The 18152-nt window shown below is 42.8% G+C and overlaps 1 protein-coding gene across 11 annotated transcripts in view; it reads left to right on the forward strand.

Annotated features, from left to right (window-relative positions):
* Positions 1–18152, forward strand: part of TNRC6B (trinucleotide repeat containing adaptor 6B) — a 289062-nt gene that overhangs the window by 187370 nt on the left and 83540 nt on the right. For 8 of the 11 annotated variants that reach the window (XM_026448465.1, XM_026448460.1, XM_026448456.1 and 5 more), the window contains one exon: positions 13017–13104. In XM_026448465.1, coding sequence (XP_026304250.1) covers positions 13017–13104 — 88 coding nt within the window. Of the gene's footprint in view, positions 1–11682; positions 11836–12773; positions 12856–13016; positions 13105–18152 lie in introns of those variants that run through there. The other 3 variants (XM_026448462.1, XM_023221926.3, XM_023221927.2) reach the window with 2 other exon arrangements.

The raw sequence follows: 18152 nt of genomic DNA on the forward strand, positions 1-18152 counted from the left end.
AAATAAATAAATAAATAAATAAATAAATAAATAAATAAATAAATAAATATTGTCTTTGTTTGGAGTAATTCCAGACAAACCAATTCCTTGCATGTGCCTTTAAATATGTAAACTGGGAAATTCATGAAAAGCTTGGAGTCAGAGGCTATGTCTGCAAAAGTCTGTTGCCGTATTTCATGGATTCTGAGCCTCACATTCTTTTACTCACTTTAGATCTCTGAAGTCTGCATTCACCCTACAGTTGATGCCACCCTTGGATGTCTGGTGCCTTTCATTTGCTGTCATCCAGCTGGCAGTTGTCCTTGCCTGCACATGCACAGATTGATCCTAGCTATTCCTAATGTCATCATTTCAGTAGAGTTTCCTGAAGTCTGCGCTACACGAGTTGTTTAATCTAAAATACCTTCCCAGGCCGAGTGTGGTGCTCACACCTGTAATCCCAACACTTTGAGAGGCCAGTGCAGGAGTATTGCTTGAGTCCAGACATTCAAGACTAGCCTGGGCAACATAGCAAGACCCCATCTCTACAAAAAATTTAAAAATTAGCTGCACATGGTGGAGCATGTCTGTAGTCCCAGCCAGTTGGGAGGCTGAGGCAGGAGGATCACTCAAGCCCAGGAGTTTGAGGCTGCAGCGAACCATGATCACACCATTGCACTCCTGTGGGATAGAGCAAGACCCTGTCTCAAAACAAACAAACAAACAAAAAAACTTCACTAAGGTTATACTGTAATTTCGCATTGAAACAGATAAAAATAATGAGGCATATGCTTGATATTGAGATTTTAACTAAGAAATGACTACAATTCTATATTTTCTTGAAAAGAAACAACCAAGTGCATACTTGTGTGCTGCTCAAAGATCTAGGGACCAGCAGCTTATTAGAAATGGAAAATTGCGGGCCCTGTCCCACAACCTTCTAAATAAGAATCTACATTTAACAAGATTCCCATTAAAGTTTGAGAAGCATTGCTTTACACAGCCTCAGAAAGGAAGGTAACACTATGTAGAAGGAACTGTGTTACATTTTGTTACCAACATATAAAAGTGTTACCTATCACATGTCACATAATAAAACTGAAGGCAGGAGAAATTTCTTTATCCCTTAAAATTAATAAAAAATCCTTTTACCTTAATCTTTCTAGTTTTAATGTTGTTTTCTTCTTATAAGCCACTTAGAATGATTTTTATGACCTAGTGCTTTTTGGCCTTGTCTGCGAATTTAATATGTGCAAATTACATTAGCATCCCATTAAATTCCCTCAGATCCAGCAAACGAAAAAAATGTTAAGAATAAATCCAATATAGATATTTGGAGTACCCTACTATGTAATTTCCTCTGCCTGAATGGATATGTTCCAACATGCTTTTTGTGTGTGTGCATTGTTAATTAAAAACATTTTAAGTGGATACTTTGAGCACTTCGCTTAACTCTTTTCATTCCACTTCCTTTGTTAATTTTTCTTACCCCAAATATGCACGTGGTGTCATTAATCCTTAATTAGTTATGATTGGTAATGGTTTTGTGGCTAGTTATCTTCTTACTGCTTTATAAGTTGCCAAGATTACCTTTTGTTTTCTAAGGAAATAATGTTCATACAAGTCACATGTCTTAGGTGCATTTTGAAAACCCCTGTTTAAATCTGTGTTGGGCAGAGTCCTTAGTGTGTAGATGCTAGAATTCATTCTCACTGGTATGTGGGTTTATTAAATGGTACTTGAGAGGCTGAGGGTCAGGTGATGCGCCCAGCACCACACCATGGAACTGGGGGTCCCATGGGAGCTTTTTTTCTTTTCCTGCACATTCAGGAAATTGCCGTTACGGGGTAGGCTCCAGGACCACGTCATCCCTATAATGCTCCCTGGGTGTCCTCCAGTAAAGTCATGCATGCACCTTACTGGCACAGCATAAATCACTTCCCCATCTCTAATTGTGAAGGAGTCTTGGAAATAGGCCAGTGGGGCTTGGAATTGATGTTGACTGAGCTGATGAAGATACCACCACAAAGTGAAATCATAGCTCAGTGACTAGTACGCCACTAAAATTCCTGGGAAAAGAATTGTCTTGTGAATTATGTGTAAGAGGAGCATTTTAAATACCCTTTAAATATCTGCTGTAGTTAAGGAATACTTGATCGATTAAACTAACAATTTGAGCATGTTAGGACGAAGTGTAGATTCTAGAATATTTTTGGAAATCTGTTTCTGTAATGTGGGGACTAAATGGTTTCTCAAATTCCTTTTGACTCTTATGTGACTTTCATAAAGAAAATGGTTTAAAGTAGGAGTCCTTGACAAAATTTCAAACAGGAGACCAAAAGATGAGTCAATGTTTGAAGCTCTTTTTTTTTAATCGAAATTTTTGAGATAACTATAGGTTCACATGCCAGAAGCAAGGCAGAGATTCTGTATGCCATTCCACCAGTGGTAGCTTCTTGCAGAACTGTAATACAATGTCCCAACCCAGATTCTGATATAATCTGCCAAAGTTTGATTTCCCCAGTTTTACTTGTATTTAATTGCCTATGTGTTTAGTTCTATTCAATTTTATCACATGTAGGTTCATGTACCCACCACCACTGTCAAATACAGGAGAGTTCTGTCACCATAAGGGTCACTAGTGTCACCCTTTTGATTAACCACTCCTGCCTCACCCTACCCCCCTTTGTGTCCTCTGGCACCCAACCACTTGTCATCTCAGAAATGTTATCTAAGTGGAATCTACAGTTTGACACTTTTGGGAGTGGCTTTTCTCATTTGGCATAATTCCATGTAGATTCATCCAAGTTGGTGTATTATTAATGGTTTGTTCCTTTTTATTGTGGAGTTCTTTTTAATCTTTTACAGTATTCGTTTACTTGTGGCGTAGTTCCCATGTTGGGTGGCTCTGTTCCTGTTCGGGTCTGTCTGCTCAGTTTTGTGGAGTTGGGACTAGGACCAAAGGTGCCGCCACCCTTCTGATCACAGCATGTCAGGGGTAGGTTTTGATGCTGTCACAGCCAGTCATCCAGACCTTAATGGAAAGGATGATGCTCCTGGGAATGTGCAACCATTTCCTGTCAAGATGAATCCTGGCTGTTCTTCTGAATGAAGGTTCTTACCATCCTTTCACTCCCATCAGCGTACAGGTGGAGATTTATATGTTCAAGTGTGAAATTGTCAGCCCTGCCTCTCCTGCATGTTTGAGGCACTGTAGGCTCAGAGACATGCATACAGGAACCATTGGTCGTGACTCCAGTTTGTGGAAAGAAGTTGATCTCTTGGCTGGCGTGTTGGCTCATACCTATAATCCCAACATTTTGGGAGGTCGAGGCGGGTGGATTATCTGAGGTCAGGAGTTCGAGACCAGCCTGACCAACCTGGTGTAACCCCATCTCTACTAAAAATACAAAAATTAGCTGGGCGTAGTGGCGCATGCCTGTAATCCCGGTGTCTCAGGAGGCTGAGGCAGGAGAATCACTTGAACCTGGGAGGCAGAGGTTGCAGTGAGCCGAGATCGCGCCACTGCACTCGGGAGATGGCATGAGACTCTGTCACAAAAACAAAAGTTGATCTCTTACCTGGATCATCACAAGCTTGAATTCACACATCCAAGATTCTGGTACTTTCAAAACAGCAAAGGCACTGCAGGCTCTCTTCAGAGTATTCTAAAGTGTGTAGAGACAGGGAACAGCAAGGAGAGCACAGTTTCCTGCCCTGAAGGTGCTGTCTGGGTTGTGAGGTGAGGTAGGACTATTTAAAAAGTGGAATGTAGAGCCCCAGAAAGGCAGGCAGCACTGTGTCTTGTTTGTTGCTGATTTCTTGGCGTCAGTCTGGTGCCTGGCATAAAGTGAGCACTGAGATACTGAGGGAACTGATGTGGTGGAAGGCAACCTTTCAGCCACAATGCCCAGTTCTTCTGGTGCAGATGAGGGTGACTACCAAGTAAGCCCAGAAAACCAGAGAAGGTGTGGGTGTGTGTCTGGGGAGGCTTGCTGCTGAGAGGGCAGAAGTGAGGGTAGCCATCTCCCTGCTCCCAAACTCACACCCAGCACTTTCCCATCTCGGGCCCTGGGACTTCTCTTCTCTTGACCTGGTCACTCATCTCCCAGATGGCTTTCTTCATGGGGGGTTCTGGATGTCCCTGCCTCATAGATGCCCGCTGCAGATGCCTCCTGGAAGGCAGCCTCCTCTTCCCATCTCTTCCCTCTTAGACACTCTGGCCCCTTTACAGCTTTTTTGTCTTCATGGCATTGCCTGGCGTTGTGTGTGTGTGTTTTTTTTTGTTTTTGTTTTTGTTTTTTTGAAATGGAGTCTTGCTCTGTCACCCAGGCTGGAGTGCAGTGGCCGGATCTCAGCTCACTGCAAGCTCCGCCTCCCGGGTTTATGCCATTCTGCCTCAGCCTCCTGAGTAGCTGGGACTACAGGCGCCGCCACCTCACCTGGTTAGTTTTTTGTATTTTTTTAGTAGAGACGGGGTTTCACCATGTTAGCCAGGATGATCTCGATCTCCTGACCTTGTGATCCGCCCGTCTTGGCCTCCCAAAGTGCTGGGATTACAGGCTTGAGCCACCGCGCCCGGCGTGTGTATGTTTTTTATGTCTCCTATCTAGAATGTCAGCTCCCTGAGGGCAGGGACCATCCTTCTTTTGCATAGTCTTATATCCTCAGTGCATCACAGACTAATGCCTTGCATATCATAGTCACTCATCATATGTTTATTAGATGATTTAGTTCGTTGTTTTGAGGCTGTTCTTTAAGTGCATGTCCGCCGGGAGCTAGAAAGTTTTGCTCGCTCTTTAATTATGCATTTTGGTAGCATTTACTTGGAGGCCCTACTGTGTTTTGGGTGTTTGTGCCACGGACATAGGGCAGGGAGAAGAGAAAGGTTCATTCCCCTTCCCTTGTGTTCAGAGGCTTCATCTGTGGCAAACACACACATGCTCGGCTGGCCACACGCTGGCCGCACACACTTGGCTCGCCATTGTCTGTAGTGGTGGGTGCTCTGGTGGAGCAGGCCAGCCCGCCGAGGGCAAGGTTGACAGCTGAGGGGAGAGGTAGGCCTCCTGACTGAAGCTGAGGAGAAGAAGAGATTTTGGAAGTTTTGCGTTCAGGTGCTTGTGTTCAGTCCCAATTTGATTCCTTATTCAATTACCAGAAAATGTGTGCTGGTTAATTTAGAAAATGCATTCTCTGTAAGGAGATCCCCCCTCCCCCAACCCCTGCATCCTGCTTCTGGTCTCGTCCCTGCCACCTCCTCCCTTACTCCCTGTACTGCATTCTGGCTGCCATTCCTCAGATGCACCAGTCTCACTCATTGACATTTGCCATTCCCTCTCTCTGGAATATTCTCCCCCAGATACCCACATGGCCCCATCCCTCACCTCAATGAGTCTCCATTCTCATGCAACTGTATCAGAGGCCTTTTCTAAATATTATGTGGAAGGTGTTCCTCTCCCCACCTCTCTCCTTCTCTGTCAGGTGAACTGTCCTCTCCTGAGCACTGTCGTCGCCTGAGCTGTGTATTTTATGCATGCATCTTGTTGTGTATCTTGTTCATTTGTTGCCTGTCTCCCCCACTAGGATCTAAGTCGCATGAGAGCCAAAGCTCGGTTTTGTTTCTGCCAGATCTCCAGTGCTTAGAAAAAGTGCCTGGCTTGGCCAGGCGCATTGGCTCACGCCTATAATTCCAGCACTTTGGGAGGCCGAGGCAGGTGGATCACTTGAGGTCAAGAGTTCAAGACCAGGCCAGCCAACATAGCGAGACCCCCATCTCTACTAAAAATACAAAAATTAGCCGGGCGTGGTGGCGGGCGCCTGTAATCCTAGCTACTCAGGAGGCTGAGGCATGAGAATCGCTTGAACCTGGGAGGTGGGAGTTGCAGTGAGCTGAGATCGTGCCATCGCACTGCAGCCGGGGTGACAGAAAAGAAAAGTGCCTGGCTCATATGAGACGCTCAATAAATGTTTGTTAAAAGAATGAGTCAGTTCCTGGGCATCCTAGTAGAAGAGAGCCAAGTCAGTCTGTGCCTGTTATCACCCCTGATAAAAGCAGCCATGCCGCAGGAAGTCATTTCAGGTGCTCTGATGCTGCCAATGACCGGTGTCATCTGCCTTGAGACCTTAAGGGCCAAACGAGGCAGGGCAATAGTTATGGGGTCTAAGAAGAAGGCGAGTTTCTCTAGAGTTGGGGTTACTGGGGATGGTGCTGTTAAAGCAAGTGGATATTGAGCTAGGACTTGGCACTAGGGTAAAGTGTGATGGACATTAAAGAGGATGGTTTTTGTCAGGCATGCAGAATGGATGAGGAAAATGTAAAAGCTAGAACTGTACTGTGAATGGCTTTGAATGCCAATTACAGATGCTCCAAACTCTTAGCCTTCCCTTTGCATGGTCTCGGACCACTGGAGGATTGAGTTCTGGGATGCAGCCTGTTCTTAGGAATGTCAGCATCATTGCTTTTTGGTGTTCTGAACTTGTATGCAGGACGGTTTTGCTATACCTCAGCTTAAGTGAATATTGGGTGTTTTCTTTTTTTCTTTTTCTTTCTTTTTTTTTTTTTTTTGAGACTGAGTCTTGCTTTGTCGCCCAGGCTGGAGTGCAGTGGTGCGATCTTGGCTCACTGCAACCTCTGCCTCCCAGGTTCAAGCGACTCTCCTACCTCAGCCTCCTGAGTAGCTGGGATTACAGGTACCTGCCACGATGTCCAGCTAATTTTTTCGTATTTTTAGTAGAGATGGGGTTTCACCATGTTGGCTAGGCTGGTCTCAAATTCCTGACCTCATGATCTGCCCGCCTCAGCCTCTGAAAGTGCTGGGATTACAGGCATGAGCCACTGTGCCTGGCCGAATATTGGGCATTTTCTGTTCAGCTACAAGTCACTTCTACTTTTCTCTACTATTATTGTAAAAAATTAAGAAGAAAACACTGTTATATTCTCTCTTAACCTGAGAGGTTTTCAAGAGTAGTTTGGCTTTTTACCATGCAGAATTTATTCTAGATTATGGTGTTTGCACTTGCTTTATCTTTTGCCTGCCTGCACAGTACCTCCCACACGTTCGTCCCCTGCAGTGGCAATATTAAAACCCTCAACTCCCCTAGACAATGCTTCCTTACCTTTTCAGGTCAAGACACACAGAGAAAAGATTTGTACAGCACACTGGGGTAAATAGATGAGGTTGGATTGGGCTAGCAGCTGCTCCAGGCTGGGCTGTAAGGAGTTTGAGGGGCTTTGTGTTCCATATGTACTTGGAAGCTGGGTGCACCTATAAACTGTTCTTGGCACAAAGTTAGGGAATTGGAGGTGCCCGTAGTATTGCCTGGGAAGCTGTAGTAGAGACTCAGTAAATACTTAACTGAATTTATTGAATGAATTACATAATTTGAAAGTGATGAGCTTTATATCTGGCTGTATATTTAGAGATGAGAGAAAATATGAACGATTTCTCTTGCCCTTCATACTTAGAAGCAATTGATGATCAAGTAGGACCCACCTAGTCACTTGGCATTTGCATTCGTTGCTGTATGGGAGGCGTTTTTTTGTTGTTTGTTTGGAGACAGGGTCTCACTCTGTTGCCCACACTGGAGTGCAGTGGCACGATTATGACTCACTGCAGCCTCAGCTTTCTGGGCTCAGGTGATGGGAGGTTTCATTTTTGAGGCGTAAATCAGGTAATAATGTTTACAAGTATAGGTTTAAACAAGAATTTAGAGCAATTTCTCAACCCTAGCTGCATGTTAGAACCACTTGGAGGGACTTCTCAAAATCCCTGGAGATTTCTATGTAATTGACCTGGGGTACTGCCTGAGCAATAATTTTATGTTGGTTGTTTGTATTTTCTTTTGTTTTTGGAAACAATCTGGAACTTACAGAGTTTGAATCTGTATGATTTTAAAAAGCCTTTTTCCCCCTGAGTCATTTGAGAATTAACTGCAGATCCAGTGCCCTGTCACCTGGGCAATACAATATAGTATATTCCTTTTTTTTTTTTTTTTTTTTGAGATGGAGTCCTGCTCTGTCACCCGGGCTGGAGTGCAGTGGCCAGATCTCAGCTCACTGCAAGCTCCGCCTCCCGGGTTCACGCCATTCTCCTGCCTCAGCCTCCCAAGTAGCTGGGACTATAGGCGCCTGCCACCTCGCCCGGCTAGTTTTTTGTATTTTTTAGTAGAGACGGGGTTTCACTATGTTAGCCAGGATGGTCTCGATCTCCTGACCTCGTGATCCGCCCGTCTCGGCCTCCCAAAGTGCTGGGATTACAGGCTTGAGCCACCGCGCCCGGCAATATAGTATATTTCTAACAAAAAGAACGTTCTGGTGTAGAACCACAATGTAGCCATCATAGGAAAAAAATTAATACACTGATACGTTACCACCACTTACTCTTGATCTCCATTCAGGGTGTGACATTTGCCACACATTACATTTGGTTGTTACATCTTTTCAGTCTCCTTTCATTTGGAACAGTTCCTCCGTCTTTCCTTGACTGTCATAACCTTAAAACTTTTGAAGATTGCAGGCCAGTATATTTTGTAGAATGCCTCTGAATGTGGAGTTGTCTGACAGTTCCTTTGATGGTATTCGGGTTAAAAACACTTTTAAAAGGAGTATCACAGAATCAATGCTGTGTTGTTCTTACAGCATCCTGTCGTGTAACTCCCAGTTTGAATTTGTCTCGTAGCTGATGATGTTCATATGGATTACTTGATTAAGGTGGTATCTTGACAGGCTTCTCCTTGACTTAATTACTCTTCTCAACCCTTTATCACAAGTATTTTATGGGGAGGTGCTTTGAAACTATGTGACTATTCCATTCCTCATTTCAATGTATTCGTTTGCTTATTTCTCTCTGTATGAACTTGTGTTTTCCTATTTTATACAATGGCTTATAGTCTCTTACTATAATTACTTATTTTGATGCTGATGTTGTTCCCGATTTAGCTTGTAGGAGCACTTCAAACTGTCTTCTGTGGTCATTTGATGGATCCCATCATTCTTTGAGCACTCTTTTGCTTCTTGGCAAACGTACATTCCAGGTTCATCTTGTACTTTCCTTATCCTATCCCAGAATTAGCTATTTTTCCCAGAGAACTCTGGTTTATTTAGTGAAGAATGGAAGCTGCAAAAGTGGGTGCTAAGTGTGTTCATTGTTATTTGGATGTTGCTTGTTCTCTAGCCCTCAGAGTGACAGAGCTAAGGGAATAAGCACGTGTGTGTTTGTGTGTGTGTGTGTGTGTGTGTGTGTGTGTGTGTGAAGGAATCTATATTCACATATCTCACATGTACACAAAGTTACAGCTAATATTTATTATGTCTATATATATTGGAAACCATGAGTTCATGTCAGTAACTAATTTAGATCCAAGCCCACAGAGTTCATTTGAGTTTTCTCCCTTTTCTTCCGTTTGTGTAACTTATTTTCTCAACAGTGAGAAACATGGCTGTCATTATTCTTTTTTTTTCCTTGAGACGGAATTTCTCTTTTGTTGCCCAGGCTGCAGTGTAGTGGCACGACTTCGGCTCACTGCAACCTCCACCTCCTGGGTTCAAGCGATTCTCCTGCCTCAGCCTCCTGAGTAGCTGGGATTACAGGCATGCACCACCACACCCAGCTAATTTTGTATTTTTAGTAGAGATGGGGTTTCTGCATGTTGGTCAGACTGGTCTTGAACTCCTGACCTCAGGTGATCCACCTGCCTTGGCCTCCCAAAGTGCTGAGATTACAAGTGTGAGCCACCATGCCTGGCCCTATTATTCTTACTATACTTAAACAGTGCATCAGTCTCCTGTATGTAACCCATCTCCATCACCGCCCCCATAGATGCCTTCTCTGCATAGACACCCATTGCTCTCTGCTTGGGCTCTGACTCGGAATAGGGTTTTTGTTTGTTTGTTTTTGAGATGGAGTCTCGCTCTGTTGCCCAGGCTGGAGTGCAGTGATGTAATCTTGGCTCACTGCAACCTCTGCCTCCGGGTTCAAGCAATTCTCCTGCCTCAGCCTCCTGAGTAGCTGGGACTACAGGTGTGTGCCACCACGCCCAGCTAATTTTTTGTATTTTTAGTAGAGACGGGATTTCACCATGTTAGCCAGGATGGTCTGGATCTCCTGACGTCGTGATCCACCTGTCTCAGCCTCCCATAGTGCTGGGAATACACACGTGAGCCACTGCGCCCAGCCAGGATTTTTTTTAAAGCTCACCAAATGGTGCTAATGTGCAACCTAGATAGAGAACAGGACGGAATTAGAAAAAAGGTGAGACCCACACTATTTGATTTATTTTTAAGTAAATGGCAGGTTTTTAAGCCAGGTTTGGCAAAGTAGATTCTTCCTAAGGAAGTGAAATTTAAAGAGAAGACTAAATCCTACCAAGATGCGTGGTTAAAACAAAACAAAAAACAGGGTGAAAGTATAGCCAGTCACCTGGAAAGCTTTGAAATATATCTGTTTTAGAAATGAATTCACTTCTGTTGTGCATGAATTTCAGTCTATTTCCCTGAATTGCCTGTTTATAGGGACAATATTTGAAAAGGTTAGTTTGTTTTTGAAGAACATGTTTGATTAAAACTTACCCCCTTTTTTTACGTTTGTTTTATTTATTTATTTATTATTATTGATTCATTTATTTATTTTGCTCTTGTTGCCCAGGCTGGAGTACAATGATATGATCTTGGTTCACTGCAACCTCTGCCTCCCAGGTTCAAGCGATTCTCCTTTCTCAGCCTCCCGAGTAGCTGGGATTACAGGTGCCCACCACCACACCCAGCTAATTTTTGCGTTTTTAGTAGAGATGGGATTTCACCGTGTCCCCCAGGCCGGTCTGGAACTCCTGACCTCAGGTGATCCACCCACCTTGGCCTCCCAAAGTGCTGGGATTACAGGCGTGAGTCACTGCACCCAGCCAACATTGCATTTTTTAAAATAAACTTTTAATTTTAGAATAATTTTAGATTTAGAAAAAAATGACAACGTAATACTTTTTTTTTTTTTTTTTTTTTTTGTAAACACCAAATCTTTAAACAGGAAATATTCAGGCTGTGGTTGCTCCTTTTCTATAGTTGGTTTCACTGTAAAATGTAGAAGCCAAGTTATAGCAACTTGGGCGTGAGGAACCCCATCCACTCCTTCCACTTACAGCCAGAGGAAGCAAAAGGCTCTTAGGGCCAAATATAACAGGACCCATGGCCAGCCTGCCTGAGATGGTCAACGTCCATCTTACCAGTGTTTGTAAATCCATTTTCTTAAAGGAGGGCACTGCTGCTGCAGGTGGATTTTCTCCACGCGTTTCACACCTAGACAGAGGCACACAATCTGACTCCAAAGAAATCCAGCATGAGACCTAAGGAAATTTCAGTAAAATCTCCTCCTTGGTTGGGTGGATTTTGCATGTTAGGCTTTTATATCTTTATACCCAGAGGTGCAGAAGGAGAAAGGCTAATATTTGAATGCAGACAAAGTCAGTGACAACATGTAGGTAAAATAATTTTTAAGCTTTTTTTTCTATAAATAAAACATTATTATGTATTCACGAGAGCCCACCTCAGTTTTCGTCCATGGTTCCTTTTGTGTAGTTTCAGTATGTTAAACTAGATCTCCGCTGCCCAAAGTTGAGTCCTTCAGGAACCATCTTTATGATTTTGCCGTGTTTGCAAACCTGTGACTCCCTTAACCTTTAATTTGACTCACTTGTAATTCGGCTTTATTCTAGGTGATCTCTGTGAAACCATGGATTTGTTATCTGTTGGGTGTTCTGAGGACCTGGGAACTAGATCTTAAAGTCTCCTTACAGCAATGGAATTCCATAAGCATAGAGTCTGGGGTTTCCCACTGTGAGCTTTGAAGTTACTGCGGTTGGTTGAATGTATGTTTTTTCCCATTTGATACATAGAGTGAAAGTTGACAGCATTCCAATAAATGTTACTTTTCAAATGTGTGCTGTAAATTACAGTCTCTTAATAATTCTTCAGATTCAGCACATTTCTCCAACTAGAATGCTTATGATTATATATCATTTTTATTCTAATTCAGTGGAGCAAAACCTGATTGTCTTAATGCATGTGTACAGGAAGATGTAGTAGTGAATTCACCCAATAGGGAATACATTTATTTATTTATTTATTTATTTATTTATTTATTATTTATTTATTTATTTATTTATTTATTTATTTATTGAGGCAGAGTCTGGCCCTTTTGACTGGGCTGGAGTGCAGTCGCACTATCTCAGCTCACTGCAACCTCTACCTCCCGGGTTCCAGTGATTCTCCTGCCTCAGCCTCCCCAGTAGCTGGAACTACAGGTGCCTGCCACCACGTCCGGCTAGTTTTTGTATTTTTAGTAGAGATGGGATTTCACTATGTTGACCAGGCTGGTCTCAGACTCCTGACCTCAAGTGATCTGCCCACCTTGGCCTCCCAGAGTGCTGGGATTACAGGCGTTAACCACCACGCCTGGCCTGGAATACATTGATTTATAGGCCACTCAGTACCTGCCTTAGAAAACACAAGTAGAACATATATAAAACATATAGTATTAATAATAAATATAGAAAAAAATTTGGAATACAGAGCATAGAGCTTTATGTTCACCACTCTGAAGATGTCATGGAAAAACATCTAATTTATGATAAATACATATGTGCCATAATTGAGTTAATATATTCTGCATTATCTGTGAGGAATACTGCCCAGAAGCCATCTGGATATTGTCATATTCAAATCAGGTCCTTTGCTGAGTGGAACTGTATTAATCGTGTGTGTGTTTGTGTGTGTATTCTTTTAGGTAAGATATTATAAAAGCTCACCTTAATAGGCTTCTTTGAAACCAAACTTAATGTCATGTTTTGCAAAAGGGATGACAAACCAAGATGTGGGAATAATTAAATGTGAGTTTTATGCATCCTTTTGATTTAAATGAAATACTGTGTTCTACTCAGTCACAGAGGTGAAATGTCGTCTTGCACACCATTTACAAGCATTTAATTTGCTACAGAAATGGGTTGTGAATATAGATGTATAACCTTCTGCTATGATGTTACTTTAACAGAGAGAAGGAGCAAGAAAGGGAAGAACAGTTAATGGAAGACAAGAAAAGGAAGAAAGAGGATAAAAAGAAAAAAGAAGCCACTCAGAAGGTGAGTTTAATCAGTTAAGTCTGTTTTTATATCCACTAGGCATCCGGCATCCAGAAGAAGAAACTGTCTTGGCTTGAATCCCCGATACCGTTTTTTCTTTTTCTCTGAGATAGAGTCTCGCTCTGTCGCTCAGGCTGGAGTGCAGTGGCACCATCTTGGCTCACTGCAACCTCTGCCTCCTGGGTTTAAGCGATTCTCCTGTCTCAGCCTTCTGAGTAGCTGGGATTACAGGCGCCTGCCACCACGTCCAGCTAATTTTTGTATTTTTAGTAGAGACAGGGTTTCACCATGTTGGCCAGGCTGATTTCGAACTCCTGTCCTCATAATCCACCTGCCTCGGACCCCCAAAGTGGTGGGATTACAGGTGTGAGCCACTGCACCTGGCCTGAATACCTGATATCTCAGTAACGGTACTTGAGACATTAGTTTACTTAAAAGTTTTCAGGCCGGGCGCGGTGGCTCAAGCCTGTAATCCCAGCACTTTGGGAGGCCGAGACGGGCGGATCACGAGGTCAGGAGATCGAGACCATCCTGGCTAACATAGTGAAACCCCGTCTCTATTAAAAATACAAAAAACTAGCCGGGTGTGGTGGTGGCGCCTGTAGTCCCAGCTACTCGGGAGGCTGAGGCAGGAGAATGGGGGGAACCCGGGAGGCGGAGCTTGCAGTGAGCTGAGATCCGGCCACTGCACTCCAGCCTGGGCGACAGCGCGAGACTCCGTCTCAAAAAAAAAAAAAAAAATTTCATATTTGGAAGTGGGAGAAAGTTCAAGGTCTGCATTTGTTACCATAAAGTAGGTGTGAAATAATGCTATGGCTGATTTTTTGAAAACAACAGTAAACAATATTAGAAAGGCAAGAGAGCTTTCAAACTCTCAATTCTTGTTGTATTTCCTTATTTGTACATTAATTTAATCTACATTTTCTTAAGCCTATAGAATAACTTTTAAAAACTGGCTGGAGGTTGCCCCGGTGTTCTTTTGGTCCCCCCATGGTGCCGTGTCTAGATGAGTCTACCTTTGGAGAGTTGCAAGTAGAAATCCCTCTCGGAAAGAATCTAGTGAGCCCACGTAGTGCTTTGGAGGATATGGCATTGTGTGGCTTTGAGGAATTGGTTAGAGAAAACAAGAGATGCTAAAAGAAAAAAGACAAAGGGCTGACAGCTGTCACCTCTCAGGTCTCAGGTGAGCGGTTTGTCCAGCAGAGTTGTCTAAGGCAGCGTGGTTAGAATGCCTGCCCTCCCTGTTTGCTTCACAGCATGCCTCTCTACCCTGTCCGTTGTCTGATCTTACCTGTTTCCCCACCTTACCATTCTTTTTGCATCTCTTAACTTGGGCTGTGGCTCAGCAGGGGTTACTTTGGTGCCTTTTTTGGAGGCAAGGTGATTTTCTGTCAGGTATTGTTACGCTATGTAAAGCATTTGCGAAGCAGGACCTACTGTGGGACAGGTTCAGGGGTCCCTGTGATGGTGCTAGTTATCGAAGCTAAGTTTAGGGAGAAAGAAACTGTGACAAGGTTCAGAGGAAACTCTAGGTTTAGAACAGAGTCAAGCCAATCAAACACAAGCCAGTATAACACTGCACGTTTTTCCAGCATTATTGGATATGGCATTTCTCATAACTCAATTTTTTGAATTATTGAAATAATAATGTGTGAGTATCAGCATAAGAAAAATTCTGAAAATAGTTTCTGAACTGGATTGCATGTGTCCCTGCCATGTTAAATATATGAAATGTAATTTTATCTTTTCTTCATGACTTAATTAAGAGGAACATTCATTATTATTTGGTGCTATAATAGACCGCTGTGCTCTTGAAGATTTTGTCTGCTTTTAATTGTGTTTGTTTCTATTAATAGTGGTATATTCTCCATCACATCTTCATGCTGTCAGGGTACCTACTTCTAATGTGTTGCTTCTCACCTGAGTTTGTTAGAATTGCCTAAAATTCTGGAGTGAAAAGTCTGAATAAAGAAGCCAGATTGCCTGGTGTGGTGGTTCATGCCTGTAATCCCAACACTTTGGGAGGCCAAGGCAGGCGGATCACTTGAGTCCAGGAGTTCGAGACCAGCCTTGCCAACATGAAAACCCCGTCTCTACCAAAAAAAAAAAGAAAAAAGTTAGCCGAGTATGGTGGTGCACACCTGTGGTCCCAGCTACTTTGGAAGCTGAGGTAGAAGGATCACTTGAGCCCAGGAGGCGGAGGTTGCGATGCGTAGAGATTGCACCACTGCACCCCAGCCTGGGTGACAGAGTGAAATCTCGTGTCCAAAATAATAATAATAATAGTAATAGAAGTCAGATAACAGCCCAGAGACGTTTTTGTACTTCCCTTTGGGTCCATGGCCACATGCCCTGTCACTGAGGTTGCAGTATGCAGCTCCACCAGCCGTGCGGTGTTTGTAGCATTGCCCCTGTGGTTTCTGGGCTCTTTTCCCTGTGCCTCGCACACATTGTGCCCTCCACCTCCAACTGGAGTGATGTGAGATTAAATCTCAGTGAACATTTTCTTTCCTTAGGACACTCACACGTTTCGTCTACTAAGTTGTTACAAAAATCGGATTTTGCAGTCTCTGGAAATGAGTGGTTAATAGACTGGGTACCAAGGAACTTGAGCAAAGGCTGTTAACAAGAGGATGCCAAACAGAGTGATTTAGAGAGTATATATTCCTTCTTCATTTTTAACATACATAACAGTGTTTTCTTAAACTACAAATATCAATATCTAAAATGATTAATAAAATATGCCTCTGTAAACTTTCATTGGATTCCACAAAGAAAAATGCTTTAAAATAAAGATGGTGTGAATGTAGTTGAGAGTGAATGAGATTATTTATGCAGAGAATGTAGTTTATGTAGCTGGGTAATCGCTCCTGTGTGCTTTCATCTGCATTAAGAGCTGATTAAGAAGTGATGGCAAAGGGGAAAATCACCGTGAATAAAATTTCTAAGTGATTGATTTTATGAACAGTAAAAATTCTATCGTTTTTGCTCAAAAATGTTCCAGATCAGCTTGACACAGAATCTAGGCTGACGCAGGCTGATGCGTGGCCTTTGATCTTGTTTTATTATACTGAACCATTGCATAATTTCAGAATTAAATTCTGATTTAGCAGTTTTAAGGAGAACACAAAGCTTACCATGTGATTATCTTCGTGGCTTCCAACCTTATTGTAGAGACAACGCCTCAGCTAGGAGCCATAAAATGTGCTATGATGCAAAGAATCGTGGAGAACGTGCCAGAGGTCTATCATGTGGTCAGTGGTTCATTCATTCAGTCTGCAAACATTTGTGGTGCCTCTTCTAAGGGCTTCCACATCTTTCATGCTGCTTTCCCCAGTGCTTTATGACCACCTCTTTGTGTCCATCTTCACTGTTTGACTGACTGTAAGTTTCTTGGTTTTGTTCGTATTTGTATTGCCAGTAACTAGGGCAGTGCCTGGTGCAGAATAATCACCCAGAAATTGTTTAATAAGTGAATGGTCAAGAATGAAGGTGGGAACATAATTTTCTTGAAGAATTGACACTTACTTAAAGCTAAAACGGGCCAGGCGCGGTGGCTCAAGCCTGTAATCCCAGCACTTTGGGAGGCCGAGATGGGCAGATCCCGAGGTCAGGAGATCGAGACCATCCTGGCTAACATGGTGAAACCCCGTCTCTACTAAAAATACAAAAAACTAGCCGGGCGACATGGCGGGCGCCTGTAGTCCCAGCTACTCGGGAGGCTGAGGCAGGAGAATGGCGTGAACTCGGGAGGCGGAGCTTGCAGTGAGCTAAGATCCAGCCACTGCACTCCAGCCTGGGCAGCAGAGCGAGACTCCGTCTCAAAAAAAAAAAAAAGCTAAAACGAAGTTACTTCCACACAGAAATTAAGCATGAGCCTTTTCCAGTGTTCATTGGTTGTAGCAGTTGGCTCTTCCTGGAGCAATCACTGAGTAAACTGTTAGATATCCATTCATGAGAGAGGTGTCAAAGAAGGATTCCATTCACATTCATTTAGGCTGATGCTGCTAATTGTTTAGTGTTGGCAGAACACATGCTTTGATTGTCCAGCTTTTTGCCGTCTGGGGGACAGCTCTTAACAGAACCCACATGATAAGACATATTTGACATTATTTGGGTTTGTTGCTTACAATGGGAAGGCACTGACTTCCTGTATATGACTGCTCTTCAAAATGGCATTCTAAGAAATAGTTACAATGGTATAAAACCTAAATTGCCTTTGGGAATTGGTAAGTGGCTGCACATCGTTCATTCTTGGATAAGTGGAGATATAGAAAAATTATACAAGAGTATTTTCAGCATAATTGAGCTCTGTAACAGTACTGGGAAACATTCATTTTTAAGACACTGGGTTCCACAAATTCACTGTAATAGAATTAGCTTGTCATTTAACACAGGAATGTAGGAAACACACCAGGATGTTTTACAGGTGGATCCTTTAACTCCTATTTAGAGTCTGATGATGTGCTGGGATCCATCACAAGGTGGGCTGGTCAGCTACAGGACCTTCCTTCCAGAGATGATTGTGTTTCCGTGAACCCCCATGGCCATAATCCAGTATGATTACCAGCCACAAATCATCAAACTTCTTCTTTGCTATATGAATATTTTTATTACAAAAGTCAGATAACCAAATAAAAATGCTTTAAAAGATTAACAGTTGGGAAAATTAGTCAGAATCACCCGTGATCTCAATAATTTAATGTAACCACTATTGCAGTGATGGCATAGTTCCTTTTGGATGTTTTGCTTGTGTATCACCTTTTGTTTTATTGTTATAAATTAGATGCCCGCCTTTATTTTCCCCTCTTAAAAATATCAGAAGCAGTTTTCTACAAGGCTCCTAATCATCGGTTCCAAACTCTCTGAAGTCCATTACTGTGTTCAGCCTGTCCAGCCTTCTAGAGGTTAATCATTTCTGTAGACATATTAGTTACTATATAAAGAAATACTTTTTTTAAACAAAGCACCCTTGATTTGTCCAAAATTTACATATTTCAGTCTTAGTGCTGTACTTCATGCTGTTTTATATAAATGTTGATAATAAC

Source organism: Piliocolobus tephrosceles, chromosome 19 (assembly GCF_002776525.5).
Source record: "Piliocolobus tephrosceles isolate RC106 chromosome 19, ASM277652v3, whole genome shotgun sequence".
NCBI lineage: Eukaryota > Metazoa > Chordata > Mammalia > Primates > Cercopithecidae > Piliocolobus > Piliocolobus tephrosceles.